This window comes from Jaculus jaculus, chromosome X (assembly GCF_020740685.1).
Source record: "Jaculus jaculus isolate mJacJac1 chromosome X, mJacJac1.mat.Y.cur, whole genome shotgun sequence".
Classification (NCBI taxonomy): domain Eukaryota; kingdom Metazoa; phylum Chordata; class Mammalia; order Rodentia; family Dipodidae; genus Jaculus; species Jaculus jaculus.
In genome coordinates this window covers 11,528,499-11,552,755 of record NC_059125.1, presented here as the reverse complement: position 1 = coordinate 11,552,755, position 24,257 = coordinate 11,528,499, and the positions used below count along the sequence as shown (strand labels likewise).

Genomic DNA, 24,257 nt, shown 5'->3' with positions numbered 1-24,257 from the left:
CTGGACTAATTCTTGTGGAGAGGCCCTTTTAAAACAGCCAATAACTTCTATGCCATAGTTTTTGAGCCAAACTCAGACTGAAACATTCAATATAAGGTTATTAGAAAAATTTCTGTACCCATACCACACATTTTTTTTTTTCATGTTTGAGGTAGGCTCTCACTGTAGCACAGGCTGACCTGGAACTCGCTCTGTAGCCCAGGCTGGACTTGAGCTCCGGGCAATCTTCCTACCTCAGCGCCCTGGGTACTGGGATTAAAGTTGTGCCCCACCACACCTTGCTGACTGCACACATTTTAATCCTGTGAACAGGGTCCTGACACCTACAAAGAAGTCACCTAATGACATGAGGGGGTCTAGATACCCTGTTGATTTGCAGTATAGGGTAAAAATGAGGAAATGCTCTGTGCCTTACACAGGGAAGACTACAAAATGTTCACCCTTTGAGATCAGCAGAGGGGGGTTGTGGTGGCTCATGGAAATACACACAACTGAGTGGCCATCACCAAGAGTGAACATGACACAAACAACGAGAAAGTGAGGAAAGGAGAGCAAAACAAGGCCTTGATCCCTTTTCCCCAATGCCTCTGATCTAGTGACAAGGCTGAGCAAATACCTAGGATCACTGAAAGCAACTAATTGACAAATATGGCTGCCTAGAAAGACCACATCCTCTGGGGAAACTCTCTCAAATTTGCATTTGTCATCCTTGTAGGCGTTGCTCAGATGGTTAAAGGAAAACCATAATGATACAGTAGAGTATGGGAAAGGGCTGCATACTGTAACCATCTGCTTTCTAAATAAAATTCTATTGGAACACCATCACACCCAATTGTGTACATACTACGTATGGCTGCCCTATGTCCTGCAAAGCCTAGAATATGTGCTACCTGGACCTTAATAGAAAAGTGAGTCTTGCCATTGAATATAGCACATGAAGGCTTGAATATATAAAGCAATTAATGTTATTTAGAAACAAATAAGCCTATAAAATAGTGCATGTTTTTCTTATGCACTTCAAGGAGAAATACTGCTAGGCTGGCTAACGGTCAAAATTTTTCTATGTGGCTGTTGTTTGTTAGTTTACCACCAATTGGTATGATATATTTAAACCCAATTTCATTCTGTTAGTGGTGTTACCTGGTATGAGTGAGTAGACTTTCATTCCTGTGACGTGAACTGAGCACCCAGAAGCAGACTGACATTTCAAAGGAGAACACTGTTCAATGTATAAATGAACAACAAAGCATATCTGTAAAGCTGGGATTGGAGCCTCCCTATCTTAAAAACCAACATGTCTCAGTCCCATTATTCCGCCCTTTCTCCTGGCCAACTCTCTCATGAGCATGTAGAAAAAGGCATGGGAGTGTTGTTGTAATAATCTAGTTCATCACCAGTCCGGGTGAAAGGAAGTGCCCATCATGCAGACATTGGCTATTTTGCATGTTTTCAGATACAGTAAGATTAAGAAATTATTTCCTTACTATCACTTACTCTAAATTGATCTGCACTTCAAGTAACAGGAAAACATGACCTGAAAACTTAGGATCAGAATGCAGCTTTACTTTCAATTTCAAGGAAGACAAAAAAAAAAAAAAGTGATCATAATAAAACCACATATGTTCTGCACCATCTGGCCAGCTACTTTTTCTCTACAGTCTAATCCCCAGACACTGTCTTTTCAGATGTCCACCTTGGCAAATTCTTACAGAGAATAACTGCATCTAAACTTTCTTTGTAGCATATTCATATAAGCAAATTTAAAATGTCAATGAAAATAATACTCACACATCTTTAAGAATAGTGTAGCCAGTTAAATGTGTTCCGTATGGGATTTTAGCATACAAATCATATTTTCTAGAGGAGTGCTTTCTGTCCTAACCAAAAACGGAGTGTCAAAGCATACATGTTTTGCTAAATTAAAAAAAAAAAAAACAAAGAAAATCTATCGACTTGACCAAAAGGTTACAATGCATCTGTTAATTTTTTAAACAGGTCCGTGATTCAAATTCATTTTAGCCTCTGTCTTCCAATTTCTTTTAAATTAAACATTATTTCCAATTGCCTATATTTTCCTTCCTATGTGACTGGAACTTAATTTGATGTCTGGATTGTAGAATTGATTTTAGCATTGATTCCTGGGAAATGAACTAGCCTGCTGATAATTATTTCAGTAGATTCCAATTTCCTACATGAAATCAAAATAATTTTCATCACAGATACATAGAGCTTTCTTAATATAATAGAGCATCAAAGTTGTTATAACTCAATTATTTTTCTACCCCATGTCAACATACTCCCAGCAATTCTAGATGCATCTGTTTCCACAAATGAATTGCCATCCAGCAGTACTCTATGGAAACAAATGGAATCCTAGCTTTCCACCTTTTACAAGGGGATTCCATGATCCACTCCCTTTGAATCCATCTCACTCCTTTTCTCCACATATTCCATTTTCAGTGAAGCGATTTAGTCCTCACACTTAAATTCAATGCTCTCAATTAAAAAATCTGTCATTTGTAATAATTTGGCATTTGATATACTCATCTGAGAAACCCTGCTTACTTTCCTTTAAAGGAAAAAAAAAACACTGAACACTTAATGTGAATTTTGCTCGCTCAGTAGCATTCTGTGATGAAAGCTATGACAGTATTTAAAAAAAAAAATCACATTTTTTTTCCTTTTGTAAAGACTTGGATTATTTTTTACTAAAATAGGAACAAAATCATTGTGATTGAGTTTCTAAAGATACAGAGCTTTGTGTAGAGTTAGTGAATCACAATAGCTCACATGTGTTATCCTGTCTAAATTCCCTTTGGAAAGGATACCAGTCAGAAAAGGCTGAGGTCTATTTATCCATCTAAGTTTAATTTTATAGTCTAGGTAGACACTGTAATAATTATGCAAACAGATTCATTCACAAACTATTGGGTGCTAACCATCGGGCAACAATATCCCAAATTAAGAGTCAGGCATTGCTCTTGTCACCAACAACTGAAAACCAGTGGGAAAGGAGGAACGGAGGAGAATAACATATGTGTATTAAAAACTCTGTGTGAAGTGACAAAATGCATAGGATTACATTTAGGAATGTGAAGTTTTGCTAAAGGTTTGAAAGAAAGACCAAGGGTATAAAGAAAGAAAGGTCCAGGAGCTAACAACAGAATTATATACTGCATTGTATAAGTAATGATATTAAGTTTTTAAATGTTAATGTCAATGACATAAACATTGGTTTTATAAACGTCACATTAAATCTGAAGGAATAGTGGAGTGATAAGTACACATGACCATATGTGGCTACTGTTTTATGTGGAACCTTAATGACAATGGGCAACCAAGCCGTGAACTACAGGGGTACTTGTGTGACTTCTGACTTTGTTCCATGAGCAGATGAAGATTCATGGATATACCACACTCTAGGATGACACTTTGCTGGGCCACATGATACTCATAATTCTTGCTGCTGCAGATCAGTGGAAAGGAATTTCTGAGCCATTTCATATGTGACTATCATTTGGTTACTTGGTATTTTTTGAATTATTTGATAGCTGGTGATTATGAATTTGAGTCATTTTTAAAGTTCCTCCAAAAAGGATCTTTTGTTTCTAATTCTGCTTCTGAAACCACAGCTGGTGAGTTTTCATATATAGGTTGCTGGGATATAGGGCCAACCTGTGGACCTGTTATTAAATAGTTAACTGACATAAAATAACAGCAATCCATGAGACTAAATGAAAATGAGTCATGCAATTGTGTAGTAAAGATTTAGTACCAATTATATGTCCTTTGCTTATTTTTGAGAGGAAAAAAATCCAAAAGGTATGTTTTTGCAGCGACTAAAATGGTTTTATCTGTCACAGGCAAACATTGCATTCATAGAAACTATGTATGAAACAAAGTCATCTACTTTAGAAAGAAATGCTCTAACCTGTGATAGGTTTTTCTCACAGGATAATACCATTATATTATTACACGTGCAATCAACATAGTATGTAATCATCATGGAAATGAATCTTTTAAGTTTCATCTCACTTCCTCAGCTTGCTGAATATTCCCAAGAGCTTCTCTCATTGCTATTTGGCCATTAATGTAACTTAGAGAAATGAAAAGGACCAAAACAATCCAACAAACCAAAAAGGCACATACAAGAGAAGACAGGGTGGTTTTTTTTTTTTTTGGTGGGGAGGTGGGTTTGATACAAGGATTAAACTAAAGTGCCAACTTTAAGATTAAATTGCTATGTGCTCAATTCCACTTGATTGTACATTTAAAGTGAAAATTTATATCATGTGTTCTGTCATACTTCTCAAAACAAATTTTAAAAAATGAAATTGTCTGGGATTAAATGTTAACACATCCAGAAGAAATTATATAGAAAATCAAATAGCCTTTTCCCCAACGTGCTGTGACTACCAGCAATTTGCTGTGGCTCTGCCTACATATTCATATGGAGAAAAGTAGTTTTGCCTCCATCCTGCAGAATTACTATTACTTAGCAACTGTCACTGGGCGTAAAGGCCATGAGGAATAACTTCAGTGTGACGGCTTTTGCTATTATAGCTGCAGCGGTTATATCGCATCTTTCCGTGCATTCATGGCAGTTTACGTCTTGAAGTGAGGAGATGGGTCACAGTGCAGAGCTAATTCTATGGGCCATCAAATTTGACATCAGGCAGACCTTCTATCTTCTGCCATTTTCTTGCCGCAATAACGCTGATTTCTCCAAAGATTTGTTCTAGATATCAAAATTCTGACATAGTCTAATATTCCCTTTAAGGATGGGGAGACTTATCAATTTTCCTCCTCCAAATCTTTAAGTTGTAATTAGCAAAGGATCCCCTCTCTTGCATCAGTGCTAGGGGACAGGAGCTGAAATCTCATCTCTCAAGCTCAATGATTATTACATGTCATAGTCAGATACTTGAAAAGAACAAGCATATTAGAATAAGAGCATTAAAGAATGTCCAAATCACTCCAGTATTACTGGAACCAAGGCACAATTAGCATGCATATCCCTCTGGTTCTACCTTAGCACAGAATAGCGCATCCCATGTTCCTGGAATTATAGCATGCAGAACATAGGACCTAAGTTATGATTAATTTTCTTAGTTAAAAAAAAAAGCAAGAAAGAAAAAGAAAGAGAATGAGAAAGAAAGACAGTGTCCCCAATCCACCTGCTCAACTACGGACATCCTTCTATGAAATACTACATTCTGAAGAAAGACTTGTGGCAGGAATAGATAGAAGAGAGGCTGTGCTATTAATTTTAACATTAGCCCAAGGGAAAAACTAAACCCCAAACAACAACACCCCAAAACAAGAGCATGCCATCGGGATTGTTTTAGAGACCATTTTAAAGGAGACAACCCCCCGGCTAACCCTTTTCAAGCACCCTCAGTGAAAAGCTTTAAACAGGCTATTGTCAGAGCGCTGGGTACCTTTTCTTTCTTGGCTTTGTTCAGTATTTTCCTCGGCTGCAGTTTCCATGGCTGGCTTCATACCATCCACCAAAAATGCTTTTCCCTGCTTCCCCCCAACACACACTTTTTCCCCCTCCTCTTCCTTTTCTTTTGGACTCCCCTCTGTCTCTTATTCACACCCGCCTGATTGAGAGGCTCTGTTCTTCACTACAGTAGATTACAGTCCCTTCCAAGATGCAAAAGTCTTGTCAGCGTCAATTTCTCTCTGCCTACTGGTCCATAAAGACAGCTGCCAAGGAGCGGGCAGCCATACGTCACTGACGATTCCAGTTATAAAACAGTCATTCTGTGCCTGACTGTGCCCGCACTCCCAAAGCACCCCGGGAAGAACACTCTTCCTCCTTCAGATCTCTTTCTTTTATCTCTCTCTCTCTCTCCTCCCTTCTTTCTTCTTGCCAACTGCACCCAATGAATACTAATTAATTCTCTGAGGAAAGAATAGATTTGTGACATCAGAGGAAGGGATGTGGAGGAGAAAGAAAAGAGCCCCCTCCTACCACGTGACTTAGTCTGGCCACACTATATGTTGCCTCTCAGGAAAATGCCCTGTTTCCCAGAAGCACAGCGCCAGCTTTCCCATGCCGCCCCTTTGCTGGGCATTGCTTTTATTTGTTCTATTTACCCTTGAACCCTGGCCAAACATATTCAAAGGATGTGCCCACATCTCTGTTTTTTGAAAAACACTTCTCTCTCACAAACCTCTCTAGACAGATAGGTTGTTAAAGAAAAAAAAAAATACACATAACACACACACATGAGGAGAGAGACAGAGAGAGAGAGAGGGAGGGAGAGAGAAAGTATGCAAGATGGGATAAACTCCAAGCATAGATTTAACAACAGCAATTTGAGATTATAACCCACTCTTGTCTGTATTAATGTCTGTGATAGTCAGAGAAACTTTACTTCAAGGCTATTTTATAGAAAGGGACCCATTCTTATTCCACAATCAATGTAATACATTACATATATCTCTTGCTGAGATTTTGGTGATTTCTAAAATTAAAATCAATAGTGATTTTTTTTTTTTTTTTACTTTTACAGGATGTGATACGTCATTATGGAGCTTTATCACTCAAAATCAAGAGTATTTTCAAGAGCATTCTAAACATACGATTCCAAGGCCACTGTGCCACTAGGTATTCTGAAGCTGGGTTTGCAAACCCTTCTGCAGAAGTAGACAGGGTGAAACCAACACTCTTAACTCACCCAGCAGGTAAGCCTTCATCGTGATGATTATAAGCCTTAGTTTACAACTATTGCTAATTTCTGCACCACTTTTTTTAAAAAAAAAATGGACTTGGTCCACTTACCTTCATTGTCCCTATTAGAAAAATTCAAGAAACTCAAGTCAAATACAAAGATGACCATGGATAACACAGACCGAAGGAATCTGGAACTAACAATAGTCTGCTTAATACCCAGCTGGGGAGCAAACATTGAAGACAAGGTGGAAATCACTTTTCCTAACTAAACACATTCTCCCAAATTTTACAAGTTTGTTGCTCAGTGTCTCAAAAGGAAAAAAAAAAATTAAGATCTTGAATCAAAATAACCTAACAGCCCATTCTTTTACTGCACTGATTTTTAGATAATCCCTCAAACCTTTTTTACATTCAATATCTTTGGTGTGTTAAAGAAAAGATTTTGAAAACCCGTTTAGCCTGTTTCAACACTTAAATTTTTTTTAACATCTCACTTTTCACTTTAACCATTGTCCTAGAAGACCACGCCTACAATCAACTATTCTCTTAAATGATGTTCTCAGCTAGTTTTATTGTCTCCTGGTGGGGAACTGGTAAACCTGCACGCTAAAACTGCAGTCCTTAGAGAAAACGATTTGTTTGTGATGTAACTACCTCCATGGGAAATTATAATGTGTCCCAATTTAGAGCATATTTTATAAAGGTAACTTAGGCACGTTTAGACAGAAAAGTAACAATAGCTGGTGTGACAGGCTAGTTCCCCTTGGCAGTTCAAATGAAAACTGAAACCAAAAGGAAATTTAATTCAACACAAAAGGGTACAGTTGCAATTACCTATGTTTTGTAATATGTTTAACAAAGACATTCAACGTTATTTTGTGTGTGTGTGTGTAGTATCTAAGAAAGTCATTTGATTCTAGAACTGGCAGAGTAGACTAATTTTTGGCTCTTCCTTCAGAATACTAATTTATTTGATGAAAAGAGGTTCTGGCTATGTAGAATTGCCTGCTGACCTGGTTAGGAATATTATTTTTATATGGATGATATAAGTGAAAAGGCAAAAAAGACATTATTAATTTAAGGACAATTCTTAGTTTTGTAACATAGTGACAGAAATCAAAACCATTGGACAAAATATCTACAATTCTCCAGTTGATACCTTCATCTGGTTTCACTCTGAAAAACTACAGGCAATTCATTACTTTTGCCTTATTCACAATGTCATTACTTTCCTTAGGACAATGGCATATGATGATTTTTAAAAGTGACCATTGTATCACTTTATAAGCAGCTTCAAAATCTCACTGGTAATTTATTATAACCTATGCAAGATAGAAAAGAATTGTCATCAAAAAAGAAAATGAGGGGCTGGAGAGATGGCTTAGCAGTTAAGATGCTTCCTGTGAAGCCTAAGGACCCATGTTTGACTCTCCAGATGCACAAAGTAACACAAGCACACAAGGTCACACATGCACACAAGGGGTCACACACATCTGGAGTTTGATTGCAGTGGCTGGCGGCCCTGGTGTGCCAACTCTCTACCCTCCCCCTTTCTCTCTTTTGCTCTCACCCTCTTACATTAAAAAGGCCAGACTGTTGGGCTTACCTCAAAAAAAAAAAAAAAAAAAAAAAAGAAAAGAAAAAAGAAAAAGAAAAGAAGAGAAAATGCAGGCTGGAGTGATGGCTCAGCAGTTAAGGTGCTTGCCTGCAAAGTCTAACAACTCGGGTTTGATTTTCCAGCATCCATGTAAAGCCAGATGCACAAAGTGGCAATGCATCTGGAGTCTGTTTGAAGTGACTGGAGGCCCTGGTGCAACCATTCTATCTGTCTCTCTTCTATCGCTCTCTGTTTGCAAACAAATAAATAAAATATTTTTCTTTAAAAACTGGTGGTGGGGGGGGGCTAAAGAGATGGCTCAATGGTTTAAAGGTGCTGGCCTGCAAAGCCTGATTGCCCAGGTTCAGTTCACTTAAAGTAGGGCTCAAAATGATCCCAGAGTGCCTATGATAATGGAAGCCAGATGGCGGGGTGGGGTGGGGGGAATCTGAAGCTTGAAGGGCAGCCTTATTTGCAGGGGCAAGAGATTCTGGTCTCAAAGAAGGCGAAGCACAGTTGCCTCTTCTGACCTCTATACACTTACCATGACATACGTGTGCCCATACATACACAAATAAATAATAAAAATTTAAAAGATCAAGAAAATAGAGCATAGTTTTATGATATTTTGAGGTATGTATTTTTGACCAGGCAAGCTGAGTACGTAGAATGAATAGGATGGAAAATAAATCCCTGAGCCGGGCGTGGTGGTGCACTCTTTTAATCCCAGCACTTGTGAGGCAAAGGTAGGAGGATCATGTGTTCAAGGCCACCCTGAGACTACCAAATGAATTCCAGGGCAGCCTGGGCTAGAGCAAGAACCTACCTTGGAAAACCAAGAAAAAGAAAAGAAAAGAAAAGAAAAGAAAAGAAAAGAAAAGAAAAGAAAATAGCTCCCTGAGCTAAAGAAACTTCTTTGAGCCCTGTTGCTCTAAGACAGTCAGAATACCTATGAAAACCAAAGCAGGAATAAGACATGTTGACTGAACATGGATGTATTAGGTTCAACTTTATGAAACTGCTGCTACTGCCTGAAAGTCCAGCAGCTTACACAGCTATCTCATGTATCTGCAGGTCTTTTGTAGAATTAATCAGCTCAATAGACACATATATTCTTAGAATATTCCTCCAAGTCTACAAGAAGCGTGGTCATGAACAAGTCATGGTTCATTCTCCAAGTAGCCCATATATTCATGGGTTACAGGGAGTGTTCCTGCCTGCTGTGAGTACCATGGTGTCACAGGACAAACTGAGGAGATTCCGTAGTTATCCAGTTGCGGAGTCCGAGTCACCATTCTATTCTGTAACATGGTTGTTCAGTCATCTGAAAATTCAGGTTGCATAGCCATCTGCCTGCCTCTGCTTATTCTAGCCACATGCCAGCAAAGATTTTGTCAACTGCTGAGTTTTTTCAGCTTTGTAGAATTACACTTTAGGTTTATTTTGGCCTCAAAATGATTGAGGCAGGAATGTCTTTAAATTCATCCTAAGTACTAATTTCTCTTCAACTTTCATGGTTCATGGAACATTTAGGTGACATGAGGTACACTCTGGTATGATCCTTCCTCATTGTCCCTCAAAGGAAATGTTGCATAAATGTAAAAAAAAAAAAAAAACTAGAAATATAGCACAGAGCCAGAAATTTAGAATATGCTTGTCATGACTTAGGTCTTTGCCATAACTAGATTTTACTAGAAATTTATCAATTCCAAAAAGCCTTTGTTGTCCATTGTAAGAGTTAAATTTCTAATTTTTTTTTTAAGGCATGAGCCACCATGCCCAGCCAACTTTTTAAAAAAAATTTTTTTTTGTTGTTATTTATTTATTTGAGAGCCACAGGCAGAGAGAGAAAGAGGCAGATAGAGAGAGAGAGAGAATGAGCACACCAGGGCCTCCAGCCACTGCAAATGAACTCCAGATGTGTGCACCCCTTGTGCATCTGGCTAACATGGGTCCTGGAGAATCGACCCTTGAACTGGGGTCCTTAGGCTTCACAGGCAAGTGTTTAACCACTAAGCCATCTCTCCAGCCCAAATTTCTAACTTTTTAACCACCAATGCTGGCACATTCCTATAATCCCAATATTTGGGAGGCCGAGTCAAACTCACAGGTACCTGGAGTTACAACTTGAATATGGCGGGTGGGGCGTATGTCAGAACTCACCTTCCACCAGGTGGGAGAGTGACAAGGACTATCCTATCACATTGGGAAACCATGCGACATGTCTCTGGGAACGGGTTGAAAATGAGGACTTGAGCGCCAACAGCAGAGAGCCAATGAATTATTGTAGGGGTGGATGTGATAGAAAGGCTTTGGAGGTGCTGCATAATTTGGGGGGTCTCCAGAACAGAACCACCCTCAAAAGATGTAGACAATGGTAGAGAAGATTTGGGACAGGGCCTTGCCAAGGGGAAAGAATTGTAAGAAGTAGGGGAGATGCCACAATCAGTACAGCCTGATGGGGAGGACCTGGTAAAAGCTACGGAAATGGAAAATTCCAATTTCCTTGTCCTGGCAGCACAGAGGCCGGAATGGAACCCAGTTTTTGGTGGGACTATGAGAAAACTGAGAAGAGAGGAAGAGGAAGCAAGGGTAGTTCAACAGGAGCTAAAGAAATGGAGTGAGGAAAGATATAGCAGATAAAGGGGGAAAACCACTGTAAGAGAGAGACCCCCAAATGTCTGATGCTGAAAAAGCAGCAGGGACTTTCAGAGAGATTAAGATGCAAGCGGAGGTGGAGAAATGATGACGAATCCACATCCCAGGAGAGGCAGACACAAGCTGCAGAGGTGGAGAGGGGATGTGGGACATTTCCCTTTCCAACATGGAAGAGAGGAAAGAAGAAATAGAGGGAATTTCACCTCTGAAGCTGTGGTGGGGGATGGCAGGTTCCAAGGGGAGCTTTTCCTGCATGGAGAAGGGTACATTTATTACTTATTTTCCACATCACAGTTCCCAGAGGGGCAGATTATTCAGCCCACTGGGTGATATAATAGAAGGAAAATGGTCATGTGCTTATTAAAATAGGCAGCTTGCCCTGAGTCTAGTTTGCTTGGGTACCTTAATGGGCTCAGTTTTCAGGAGAGCAGAGGCTCTAAGGAGAGAGCGAGAGATTGAAAGAGTGTCACAACACTGGGAAATGGACCCCAACACGACAGGATCACACCAAACAAAAGAGAAACAAACAAACAACAACAATAAAACCTGAGAACTAGAACGTTTTATTTTTATTTTATTATTATCATTATTTGGTTTTTCAAGGTAGGGTCTCATTCTAGCCCAGGCTGACCTGGAATTCACTATGTAGTCTCAGGGTGGCCTCGAACTCATGGTGATCCTCCTACCTCTGCCTCCCAAGTGCTGGGATTAAAGGTGTGCGCCACCATGCCCTGCTCTTCCTGCTCCTTGAGGCAGGGTCTCATGTATCCTGGCTGGCATCATATTCCTTATATAGTAAAAGTTGATTTTGAAGTTCTTATCCTCCTGCCGCCACCCCATCCAGTGCAGGATTACAGGTGTGGGCCACTGAACCCAGTTTTTATGCAGTGCTGAAGGTAGATAGAACTCATAGTTTGGAGGATGCTAAGCAAGCACTCTACCAAGGGAACTACATCGCTATATTCCTATTTAAAAAAAAAAAAGTTTTGATAAAGAAAGGACGACATTTTCTATTTCTGTATACACAAGGCATAGGTCAGGAGACAGGCAGCTGATCTCCCAACAACAGGCTTCCTGGATTAATTATCACATTCCATGGGTAGCCCAGTCAGATTGTTATTACGAGTGGCACACCATCAAGGAGCTCTTCCTGAGAGTGCTCCCAATTAACGCATCTATGCAGCATGTACCAGGTCAGTATGGACAAGGGTAGGCCTTCCAAGCCCTCTTTTGTTTAGGGCTCAATGGTAGCTCTTGGGCTTCTAGTCATGTTTCCAGCATAGCTCCTCCTCACATCGCCAGAAATCCTGCAGGGGCGGGAGAGTAGGACTATTTTCCTACAATTAGGAATCAGGGGTTCAACTTAACAGCTAGGGGAACCTGGAGTGTTGTGCTGTGGACTTGCCTCATCGGTCAAATCTCTACCCCAGCTCTGGCTGTGCTGCTGAAGGGTCTAGCCCCAAGCTCTTCTCTCTTAGGGTGCCTCCTGTGTGACACCCCCCACTCCTGCAGCTTCAACACTCATCCACCTCTCCATCCTCCTCAGTGGCAAAATACCAGCTCTCTCCACCAAAAGACACCCATGTGTCTTTACCTGCCTTTCACTCAGGCTGGAAACGACTGTGCTTAGACCAACCAAACTTTTAGTAGTGTGCCCCCAAAGAAGAAGGCCATCAGAGGCAGATTTTACCAATGGAAGATAGATGTTTTCAATTTGAGGTTAAGTCACAAGACATCCAGGCTTTAAGAAATTCTCAGCAGCTAAAAAGTCATGGAATGTGCTCTGTGGGGTAGGGATAAAGATGATTTTATTATTATCATTATTTGGTTTTTCAAGGTAGGGTATCATTCTAGCCCAGGCTGACCTGGAATTTACTACCCCCCTCCTTTTTTAAACACACACACACACACACACACACAGTATGTGTGTATGTGGTTGCATGTGTTTATTTGGGGGGGGGGTGCACGTCTGTGTGGAGGCCAGAAGTCAACCTTGATTGTATTAACTGCTCTCGATGTTACTTTTTATTTTTTTTTTCGTGGTAGGGTCTCAGTCTGGCTCAGGCTGACCTGGAATTCACTATGTAGTCTCAGGGTGGCCTTGAACTCACAGTGCTCCTCCTACCTCTGCCTCCCGAGTGCTAGAATTAAAGGCATGCGCCATCACGCCTGGCTCGACATTACTTTTTGAGACAAAGACTCTTAGTGAACCCAGAAGTTACTCCAGGGATCCTCCTGCTTCTGCCTTCTTTCTCAGCCCTGGGATTTCAGGTGCAAACTGGCACACCTGTCATTTATGTGGCTGTTGGGGGTCTGAACTCGTATCATTATGCTTGTGAAACAAGTGCTTTCCCCACAGTCCTGAGGTGACCCCTTCTGAGCAAGAAGAGAAGGAAGTCTGCTCTTGCTTGAGAAGGAAGTAAACTTGTTTTACGTTTGAGAAGGAAGTCAAGGACGCTTGTTTTTGCCTAGAAACCATTTCTGCTGGCTCCTCACCCCCAGCACGCAGAAACTTCTATCCTTTCTCCTGGATATCGTGTCAGTATGCAGACGAATGGCCTTCTATCTGTTGGGCTGCTGGAGAAAAGGTGCTTTCTCAGGCAGGCATGCAGACTCCACATTCCTCTTGGGGTACCAGGCCCCTCTGGGTCCACCCTCTACAGGGCTCTCTTCATTTTTTTTTCCCAAGGTAGGGTCTCACTCTAGTTCAGGCTGACCTGGAATTCGCTATGGAGTCTCTCAGGGTGGCCTCGAATTCATGGTGATCCTCCTACCTCTGTCTCCTGAGTGTTGGGATTAAAGGCATGTGCCACCATGCCCGGCTAGCTCTCTTCATTTTGATCTGAGCAACAGAGAGCCCCTGGGACCAGTTATATGTAGCTCATCTGTGTAGATATTCCTCTGCACCAGGTACACTTGGGTTCTGGCTAAATGTGGAGTCCTATGACTGGTATCTCTAGAGGATCAAGACACCCGCCTGTGAGATGTACCAATAGCTATGGGGTGTGACACATGCCAGCACTCAGGGACAGAGACTGTGGGTCTCCTCTGTATCAGCATTGCTGAGGAAAGTTCACTCATTTTGCATCAATTTTTCTCTGCGTGACAGCATTGAGAGGTGAGTCTCGCCACCCCCCTTGTATGGACAGAGACCCCAAGAGCACAGAGAGTCAAAGGGACTTGGCTAAGGTGACACAGGTAGACAGAATTGGAGCAGAGTCTTGGCCATCAGTTGCCAAAGCTGGCAGTTCAGCGGTCAGAAGCTAAACAAGGGCTCAGGTAACAAAGTGGTGTGCAATATCAACTGTTTAACTCCAAGAGGAAAGGTCACCTCCAACAATTTGCTCAGTCTCTCTTAGCAGTTGCTACTTTCTCTAGAAACGATGACAATCTGGAGCATCCCCCCACAAGCACTCCGTAGAACCCAGGGCTGTACATCTTGCTGGCTGCGTGAGCACCTTACTGCTGAATCCTTGCCCACCATCCCTTCCCGGCAGCTCCCACCCTGACCAGCCTCGCGATTGGCACTTGAGCATCCCAAGCCTCAACATCATCAGCTACCGGGAGGACTCGTGTGCAAACACCCTTCCCCAGGCTATTGTTAGCATAGCGAAATGCTGCAAGGCCTCAGCACGCCTCCTACATGGCACTGACAAAATGCTATTTCTGGTTTGAAAGTTCTTCATGCTCCTACCATCATCATAGAGGCCCAAGGAAGAGCGGGAGAGAGGAAGGACTCGTGGGCGAATGCGTGTCCTTCCAGATCTTTCCCTGTTGTCTCCGAGGGGCTTATTTCATTTTTTTTATTTTTGAGACAGGCTTTACTCTGTAGCCTGGAGTGACCTGGAACTTACTGTATAGCTAGGCTGACCTGGAATTCATAGCAATGCTCTTGCTTCAGCCTCCTGGGTTCTGATTACAGGTGTGAGCCACCATGTCTCACTTCACTCCTGTGCCCATGCTTGGCTTGATTGGTTTTCAAAGAGCACTTCTGTCCCTGTCCCTGTCACCCTGCTCTGAGGCCTTCCCAAGGAGGACCTCGAAAGACATGATGCTTGAGATTAATTAACCTGCAAATAAACAAGTGGGACTGAGATGAATAAGGCAGAGTTACAAAAGACGTGTGCCTCCAAGGTTACTTACTCTCTAACAGATGGACGGAATTGATTTCTGAAATTGGGAGGGCCTGCCTAACACCTGGGTACCTAAGGCCAAATTAGATTTGTCTCTGCTTTTTTTTTATTTTTCAAACACAATTGAATTTCTTCGTAGCAGAGAGTCATTCGATCAGGGCTATCTTCATGGGTAGAGTCTTGATCTCAGAGATATCTCATACCGTGGTTTTGAAATTCTCCGTAAACTTTCCTTTGAACTTGTGTCCTGACCAACCACTTATACTGAAAGGAGGAAATACAAAAATAGGTAAATTATTAGCAAGCTAAAGGGAGGGCGTGTTAGAGAATGTGCTAATGTTAAGTAAAATCAAAACAGCTGATGTAGCTTTCCATTCTGGTTCCAATGTACTAGCTACAGGATGCAGATTATACAATTTCAGTCATCCTGTGTTAGTTGCTGTCCTATTGGCATCTAAATCTTGCATTGCATAATATAAAATGAATGGTAAGATTCTTGCCAGTAATTCAAAGTTAATCATTTAAAATTTAATTTTTCTTTATTTACAATGATACTGAGCAGGAAGCAAAAATACTCTGATGAATCAAGAGAGGAACTAGAAGAAAGGGGGAAAGTTTTATAGTTTAATATTTTGAACAGCCTTCTTTTCCCTCCTTCACTTTCCTCCCTCCCTTTCCTTCCTTCCTCCCTCCCTCTCCCTTTCTTTTCCTTTCCTTTCTTGTCCTTTCCTTTCCCGTCCCTTCTCTTCCTTTTCCTCCCTCCCTCCCTCCCTCCCTCCCTCCCTTCCTTCCTTCCTTCCTTCCTTCCTTCCTTCCTTCCTTCCTTCCTTCCTTCCTTCCTTTCCTTCTTCCCTTCTCTATTTTTCTTTTCTTTCTATCAGAGTCTGATGTACCCTAGGCTGACCTCCATCTTGCTGTGTAGCTGAAGATGACCTTGAATTTCCGATCCTCCTACCTCCACCTTTAATGCTGGGATTATAGGCATGCATTATTATCCCAGTTTATGCAGTGTGAGGAATTGAAGCCAAGGCTTCATGCATGCTAGGCAAGCACACTATACCTGAGCTGCATCCCTAACCCTTTTTGCAGCCTTTAGAATTTTTTATTTCTTTGTTTGTGTCCGCATATGTGGCCACACATGCCACAGTGAATAGGTGGAGGTCTGAGGACAATATCAAGGGCACCTTTTTAGAGAGCGGGGTTCCGGTTCCTTGCTGCAGCAGCAAATGAACTGCCAGACGAATGTCAGACTAGTTAGCCGGAGAGCTTTAGGCTCTTATTCCATCATCGTAGGCTGATGGGGATTACCGATGTATGCATGACCTTGCATCCAGCTTTACTTGGGTACTGGGGAATCGAATCCAGGCTGGCTGACTTTGCAAGCAAGCATCTGTAACCACTGAGCAATGTCCCTAGTCGTTTCTCTGCCTTTTGAACAAATAGTCTATGTTTTCATTTGCCATGGGCTCTGCAACTTTTGCAGTTGGCCCTGTCAGCAAGGCCTAACCCAGCTGTCAACATCCAAACGATCACAACACTATTATATGATTAGGCAAATATCTATGTTGACCCCCCAACCCATTTGACAAAATTATTTTCCATGTTTTGGGGAAGATAGCTAAATATTGTCAGAACAGGTGACCATACAAAGTGACTACTAGACAGTGGCTGTCAATTCAGAGGTAGTGGTCTAGTTTCCCATCACTAGTCTCTGTCCTTGGTCTATGCCATGTCACATAGAGCCTTGAGAGAGTGGGACGAGTGTTGGCCTTCATTTACCACACAGATATGTGTAGTGAAGGTACTGTGGTCAAACAACAGAGAATGTCTTCTCTGAAGAATTTTGTTAAATTCTTCTGAATTTCTGGTCTTATTTAATTTTTTTGTTTATTTTCATTTATTTATTTGAGAGTGACAGACAGAGAAAGAGGGAGGGGGAGAGAAAGAGAGAATGGGCTCGCCAGGGCCTCCAGCCACTGCAAACAAATGCCAGATGCGTGCGCCCCCTTGTGCATCTGGCTAATGTGGGTCCTAGGGAATAGAGCCTTGAACCAGGGTCCTTAGGCTTTACAGGCAAGCGCTTAACTGCTAAGCCATCTCTCCAGCCCTCTGGTCTTATTTAAAATAAATGTTAAGTACAAAGAATTCCAAATTAGGGACGCATTCTTTTTTTTTTCTAGGTAGAGTCTCACTCTGGTCCAGGCTGACCTGGAATTAACTATATATTCTCAGGGTGGCCTCGAACTCACGGTGATCCTCCAACCTCTGCCTCCCGAGTGCTGGGATTAAAGGCATGTGCCACCACACCCAGCTCAAATTTTTTTAATTTAAATTTTATTTATTTATTTATTTGAGAAAGAGAGAGGGAGGAGAGAGAGAGAGAGAGAGAGAGAGAGAGAGAGAGAGGGAGAGAGAGGGAGAAAAGAGAGAGAATGAGCATGCCAGGGCCTCTAGCCACTGAAAATGAACTCCAGACACACCTTGTGCATCTGGCTTATGTGGGTACTGGAGAATTGAACCTGGGTCCTTAGACTTCACAGGCAAGCACCTTAACCTCTAAGCAATCTCTCCTGCCCAGAAAAGAAATTTTAAAAGCATCTAGTACATGTCTCCTTTTCCAGTCTCTCATGCGGAAAAGATGGGGCTAAAGAAATCAGTTCTTGGGACTGGAGAGATTACTCAGTAGCTAAAGAACTTGCCATACAAGTTAAGATTCCCAGCACCCACAGCAATGGTGGGCAGGTGTGGCAGCCTGTCTATGATCCCAGAACTGGAGAGGCAGAGCGAGGGAAACCCCAGAGCAAGCTGGCTAGCTAGACTACTCCAATCAGCAAGCTCTGAGGTCAAGTAAGGCATCAAGTGGAAAGCAATCAATGAAGACACCCATCAAACCTCACACATATGCAGACACCAAAAATATCATTTCTCTTGACATATAGCCCAATTGCTTTTGTTTTCACATGCTATATAGCTAGCAAATAGTCTTAGCATAAGGCACAAATGCCAAATCTATAATGCATATGTTTGGTAAAGCTAATTCTTCCCCAATTATACATTTTGCAAAATCATGCCTATGTATTTCCACAAAATGTCTTTCAAAAACAAAATTTTGGGCTGGAAAGATAGCTTAGCGATTAAGGCACTTGCCTATAATGCGTAACAACCAGAGTTCAATTCCCCAGTACCCATGTAAAGCCAGATGAAAAAAGTGATACATGTATCTGGAATTCATTTGTAGTGTCTAGGGTCCCTGGTGCACCATTCTTTCCTTTTCCCTCCCTCCCTTTATCTTCTCCTTGCAAATAGATACATAAATAAAATATTAAAAAGCCAAATTTTATTGAGTCAAGGCAGAGCATAATAGAACAGGCAGCATAAATCCTTGGAAATCAATACTTGTTAATGTCAATTTATCTTTTTAATGAAAAGCCACTGATAACCCATGGCAGAGGATTAAGTGAGGTCATGCATGCCACAAGCTTTATGGGAGACCTGGGATCACTCAACAAAAAGTAGTTGCTATGATTGATAGGTGATACCAGAGTGGGATTCGAAAAGCTTCTTCACAAGGGCAATAAAGTTCCAAGACTGAACTTGTCGACCTGTGCCTGCCACAATATAATGTATAGATAAGGGCCACCTGCTCTGTTCATTTTCAGGGGCAAACTTGGATTGTGGGTAATTCCTAGTTGCTAAGCTGAGATCCTACTTACTCCTGCCCGCTGAGGAAAACTATATCTAAAGACATGGTAGTGAGTATGGCACATAAGCAGAACCAATGCATACGCTTTGCAAACAGAGTAAGTCACTGAACATCTTCATGCTTTGTTAGGAGTAACAAATGACTAGGAAGCCGAAGAACTTATCTGTGACACAGAGGTGTAACATGTGCATAGAACTTAAAATAACTTGTTCAAAGAATCTAAGCTGTTGGAATTCTATTGCTAAGGAACGAATGCTCACTGATATTTGGGATAACAGAGAACAAAAATCCAGTTCTTGATTTGGGCTAATTCTTCAAATCCCCACATCAAATATGAGTTTGTTCCTGTTTTCCTTGTTCAGCACCTGATCCTAAGGATTGGCATAGAAAGGGTGAGCAAACATGCGCTGTGCTTAATTTAAAGCCCTGCTCTTTCTTTGTATTTGAGCTTGGCCTTGAATTTATGGCAATCCTCCTGCCTCAGCCTCCTTACAGGATTACAGATGTCCACCACAAACTCTTTTAAACAGTTTTATTTTTTTTCTTAATATATGTTATGTGGGGCTGGAGGGATGGCTTAGTGGTTAAGACATTTGCCTACAAAGCCAAAGGACCCAGGTTTGATTCCCCAGGACCCACATTAGCCAGATGCACAAGGGGGCACATGCTTGTTTAGAAAATTAAGAATATTATTTCAAGCACTTGCTGTGTACCCTTTGTTGCTTTGTCAGTTTCGCAGATAAAAGTAGCAGGTAATTCATGCTCACATCAGACAGTTGATCAGTTAACACATTAATTATGTGATATATTTGTTGCTCCATAAACTATAACTTACTAATTTTTTTTAAATATTTTTTTTAATTTTTATTTATTTATTTATTTATTTGAGAGTGACAGACACAGAGAGAAAGACAGATAGAGGGAGAGAGAGAGAATGGGCGCGCCAGGGCTTCCAGCCTCTGCAACGGAACTCCAGACGCGTGCGCCCCCTTGTGCATCTGGCTAACGTGGGACCTGGGGAACTGAGCCTTGAACCGGGATCCTTAGGCTTCACAGGCAAGCGCTTAACCGCTAAGCCATCTCTCCAGCCCTATAACTTACTAATTTTTTAGCAATATTTGCTAGTGCATACGTTCTAAAGAAATGAGCTGGAGCCGGGCGTGGTGGTGTACGCCTTTAATCCCAGCACTCGGGAGGCAGAGGTAGGAGGATCGCCAAGAGTTCGAGGCCACCCTGAGATTACATAGTAAATTCCAGGTCAGCCTGAGCCAGAGTGAGACCCTACCTCGAAAAACCAAAAAAAAAAAAAAAAAAAAAAAAAAAAAGAAATGAGCTGGACTTCCAACCTGTTAACCTCATAGTTAATACATTTGGTAGGGGAAAGACACACAGAAATAAGTGCTCATAGCTGGCAAGATTGCCCAGTGGGTAAAGCACTTGTAATGCAAGCTTGAGTACTTGAGTGTGTAACCCTAGATCTCATGCAAAAGCCAGAAGCTGTGGTAGACTTCTGTCATTCCAGCACACTGAGAGAGAGATGGAAGATGGACACGAGAATTTCCTGGAAGCTTGTGGACCAGTGAGTGCCATGCTAAACAGCACTTAAGGTTGTCCTCTGACCTCAACATGTGTGGTGGTTTGAATGTAAAATATTGTCTCCATAGCTGCCGGTGTTTGTGATCAAGTTTCCTACTTAGCCCTCAGTTTGGAGCATTTGGAAGGTATAGCTATGCTGGAGGACGTGTACTTTACCAGGAGTGGGCCTGGAGGTGGATCTAGCCCTAGGTATGTGTTCAGAGTCAGCCTGTGCTTGCTGATGGTGGCTGTTGTCTCTCTGCTGTGGATGTATGGTTAAGTGAGTCAGCTTCTTCTGTCATTATGAAGCTTCCCCTGGAATCTATAAGCCTGAAACAAACCCTTTCCTTCCATAAGCTGCTTCTGGTTGGCTGTTTGTCCCCAACAATGAGAAGGTAACTGTAACATGTGTGCTTGTACTGACACACATGAACACAAACACACACAAACAAACATAAAAATAAAAGTTAGTGGGCTGGAGAGATGGTTTAGTGGTTAAGCGCTTGCCTGTGAAGCCTAAGGACCCCAGTTCGAGGCTCGGTTCCCCAGGTCCCACGTTAGCCAGATGCACAAGGGGGCGCACGCGTCTGGAGTTCGTTTGCAGAGGCTAGAAGCCCTGGCGCGCCCATTCTCTCTCTCTCCCTCTATCTGTCTTTCTCTCAGTGTCTGTCGCTCTCAAATAAATGAATAAATAATTAAAAAAAGATCCTATTTATTAAAAAAAAAAAAGTTAGAAAAGAAAAGTGCTTGTGTTGTCTTATCACTGTGAAAAATAGGGCAGATAATTAGTATAATGGGGACTGTTTTTTTTTTTTTTTGTGACCAGTCTTACTGTAGAGCTCTACGTAGCCTAGAACTTGCCAGGTAAACCAGATTGGCCTGAACCTGAAGTGATCCTCCTGCCTCTGCTTCTGTAGTCTTGGGATTACAATAATGTGTTACCATGCCCAGCTGCCACCCCAATCCTAATCTCTGATTGTAACAGGCAGTTTTCATGTCTTGTGTTTGGTTCAACTTTGACAGTTTTCTAGTAGAATGGTGATGTTCATAGTCACTACTAGATATGAAAAAAAGTGATATATAGGGTTGGAAAGATGGCTTAGTTAAGGCGCTTGGCTAGGGCATTTGGCTGCAAAGCGAAAGGACCCAGGTTGGAATAACCAGGACCCACATAAACCAGATGCACAAGGTGGCACATGCATCTGGAGTTCGTTTGCAGTAGCTGGAGGTCCTGGTGGACCTATTCTCTTTCTCTCTCTCTCTCTAAAATAAATAAATAAAATAAAATGTTTTTAAAAGGTAATATATAGCTTCCAGCTTCTGGAAAGCCGTATGCTGAAGCTGACTCAGAAACAAATGTGTAATGATTCTCAGAGTAATGCAGCTTTTGAAGTTGGGCCTATACCACCTATTCAGACTGAACACACACACAAGCATGTGAACAACTGCTTTATCACTGTATGGGTTGAGGTTGGGGCTTGCAACCAGTGGCATTGGAATTACTAACAGGTGAGATTTGCTTCTCACTTAGGGATACCCTGACTTGTTAATTTCACTCATAAAGAAAAAGAATGATGTTACCAGGCTGGGATGAAGTCTGCTTACAACATGAACAAATAGATTCACCAAAGAGAAGAGTCCAGAACTTAATACTTTTTGGGAGAGGAATGAAAAAAACAAGAAAAAAAAAAGCCATCTACAGTCTCAACTATTTGTGCCTCAGTACATAAGATATATGAACTACTTCTTGGTACAGGCGAATGAGAGAGGGCTAAGCCTAGTTCCTATCTATGAAATCCCTTGGATGAAAATGCAGTCACATATTAGCTCAAAGAAGAGGCTAAGTTCCAGACAACCGCATGATGAGGCAATTTCCCTGTTGTGAGATCATTAAGTACACTTCTAACAACTAAGATGACATCATCATCACTATGAAATATAATCTTATGGGACCACCACCATTCATGTGGTCCATTAACCAAAACATTTTGCCATCCACGACTGTAACTTCCCATTTTCACAGGGCAAAGACTTACCTCTCTTTAGCTTTTGAGAATTTACAACACAAGGAAGAAGCAAAGATGCACAAAAGCACCATGTTAGAGACTGCTGCAATCAATAAACACATCCTGTGTTTTTGTCTCACATGTAGTGTATACTATAATCAGTATTTACTAACGACCCAACACAAACCCAGAATTCAATTAACATTCCTTTTATAGCCTTCAATGGTTCACTTTTGTGACCTGTCCATGGTAGGTCACAAGTACAAATACAGATCGCCTACCACAAATCATATGAAATTTCATTTTAGATGCACTTTTGCTGGTCTTGATAGCTGCTTGCTAATGAATGCATTATTCTTTAGTTATAAAATCCACACATCCAGGGCTGGAGAGGTGGCTTAGCAGTTTAAGGCATTTGCTTGCAAAGCCAAAGAATCCTGGTTTGATTCTTCAGGACCCACATAAGCCAAATACACAAGGGAGCACATGTATCTGGAGTTGGTTTGCAGTGGCTAGAGGCCCTGGCATGTCTACTCTCTCTCTCTTTTTCTCCATTATATATATACACACTAATCCACACATTCAAAAAACTAGCTGAGCTAAAACATGCTCATAAGGAATTAAGCCAATATATTTCACCCATGGAAATTAGCAACTCTGAGTAAGAAGGAAAATATATTTTCCTATTGTTTGAGTATAGGAATTCTGCACCCAATACTGTTGCTTCATGTTGCAGAATTCCTATTGAGTACAGGGATCCTGCATCCAATATTGCTGCTTCATATTGCAAAAATTCTGGCTAACTTTATCCTACTTAAAAAATTCTAGGGGCTGGAGAGATGATTCAGCTGTTAAGGTGCTTGCTTGGAAAATCTAAGGAACTGGGTTCAATATCCCAGTACCTATGTAAAGCCAGATGCAAAAGGTGGCACAAGTGTTTGGAGTTTGTTTGTGGTGGCTAGAGGCCCAGGTGTGCCCATTCTCTTTCTATCTGCCTCTTTCTCTTTCTCAAGTACATTTTATTTTTAAAGTCTAGGAATGGGGAGATGGTTCAGTGGTTAAATATGCTTGCTTGCAAAGCCTGCTGGCCTGGGTTCAATTCTCCAGCACCCACATTAAGTCAGATGCACAAAGTAGTATATGCATCTGGAGTTTGCAGTGGCAAGAGGCTCCAGCATGCCTTTTTGTCTTTTTGTCTCTGTTTTCAAATAAATAATAATAATAATAAAATAATAATAAATCTAGCCAGGTATGGTTGGTGCATGTCTTTAATCCCAGCACTGGGGAGTCTGAGGTAGAAGGATTCCCATGAGTTCTAGGCCAACCTGGACTACAAAATAAATTCCAGGTCAGCCTAGATTAGAGTGAAACCCAGTGTGTAAAGAATTTAATCTTAGCACTTGGGGGAGGCAGAGGTACGAGGATCACCCAGAGTTCAAGGCTACCCTGAGACTACATAGTGTATTCTAGGTCAGCCTAGGCTAGAGTGAGACCCTCCTTTGAAAAACCAAAGCAAAAAGAAAAAAAGAAAGAAAGGAAGGGAGGAAGGACTAAACTTGGCATGGCGGTGCATGACTGAAATCCCCGGCACTGAGGCAGCAGAGACAGGATAGCCCACGAGGTCAAGGTCAGCCTGATCAACATCGTGAATTCTAGGCCAATCATAGCTACAGAGACCCTACTTCAAAAACAAAACGAAACAACAAAAATCTGAGGTATAAAAGTAATTATCTGGTGAGAAAGCTAACTGGATAAGCTGAAGATTTAAATTAATACGGCACACAGTATTAAACAATGACAAACCCAGGCTTTTAAGGTCTAAGTCTACGTCACCCTCAGTCATGGCCTTGGCATTATGACGTTATTAGTGCCATTTCAAAACATTGATTTTTTTTTTTTC

At 41.5% G+C, this 24,257-nt stretch overlaps 1 protein-coding gene across 5 annotated transcripts in view; it reads right to left on the bottom strand.

Moving 5' to 3' along the window:
* Positions 1-24,257, bottom strand: part of Gpm6b (glycoprotein M6B) — a 194,917-nt gene that overhangs the window by 57,745 nt on the left and 112,915 nt on the right. Inside the window, exon 1 of one of the 5 annotated variants that reach the window (XM_004671445.2) lies at positions 5,442-5,892. The exons of 1 other annotated variant lie outside the window; for it this stretch is intronic. In XM_004671445.2, coding sequence (XP_004671502.1) covers positions 5,442-5,502 — 61 coding nt within the window. In that variant the 5' untranslated portion in view covers positions 5,503-5,892. Of the gene's footprint in view, positions 1-5,441; positions 5,893-24,257 lie in introns of those variants that run through there. 3 more of the 5 variants (XM_004671449.2, XM_004671444.2, XM_004671447.3) reach the window with 3 other exon arrangements.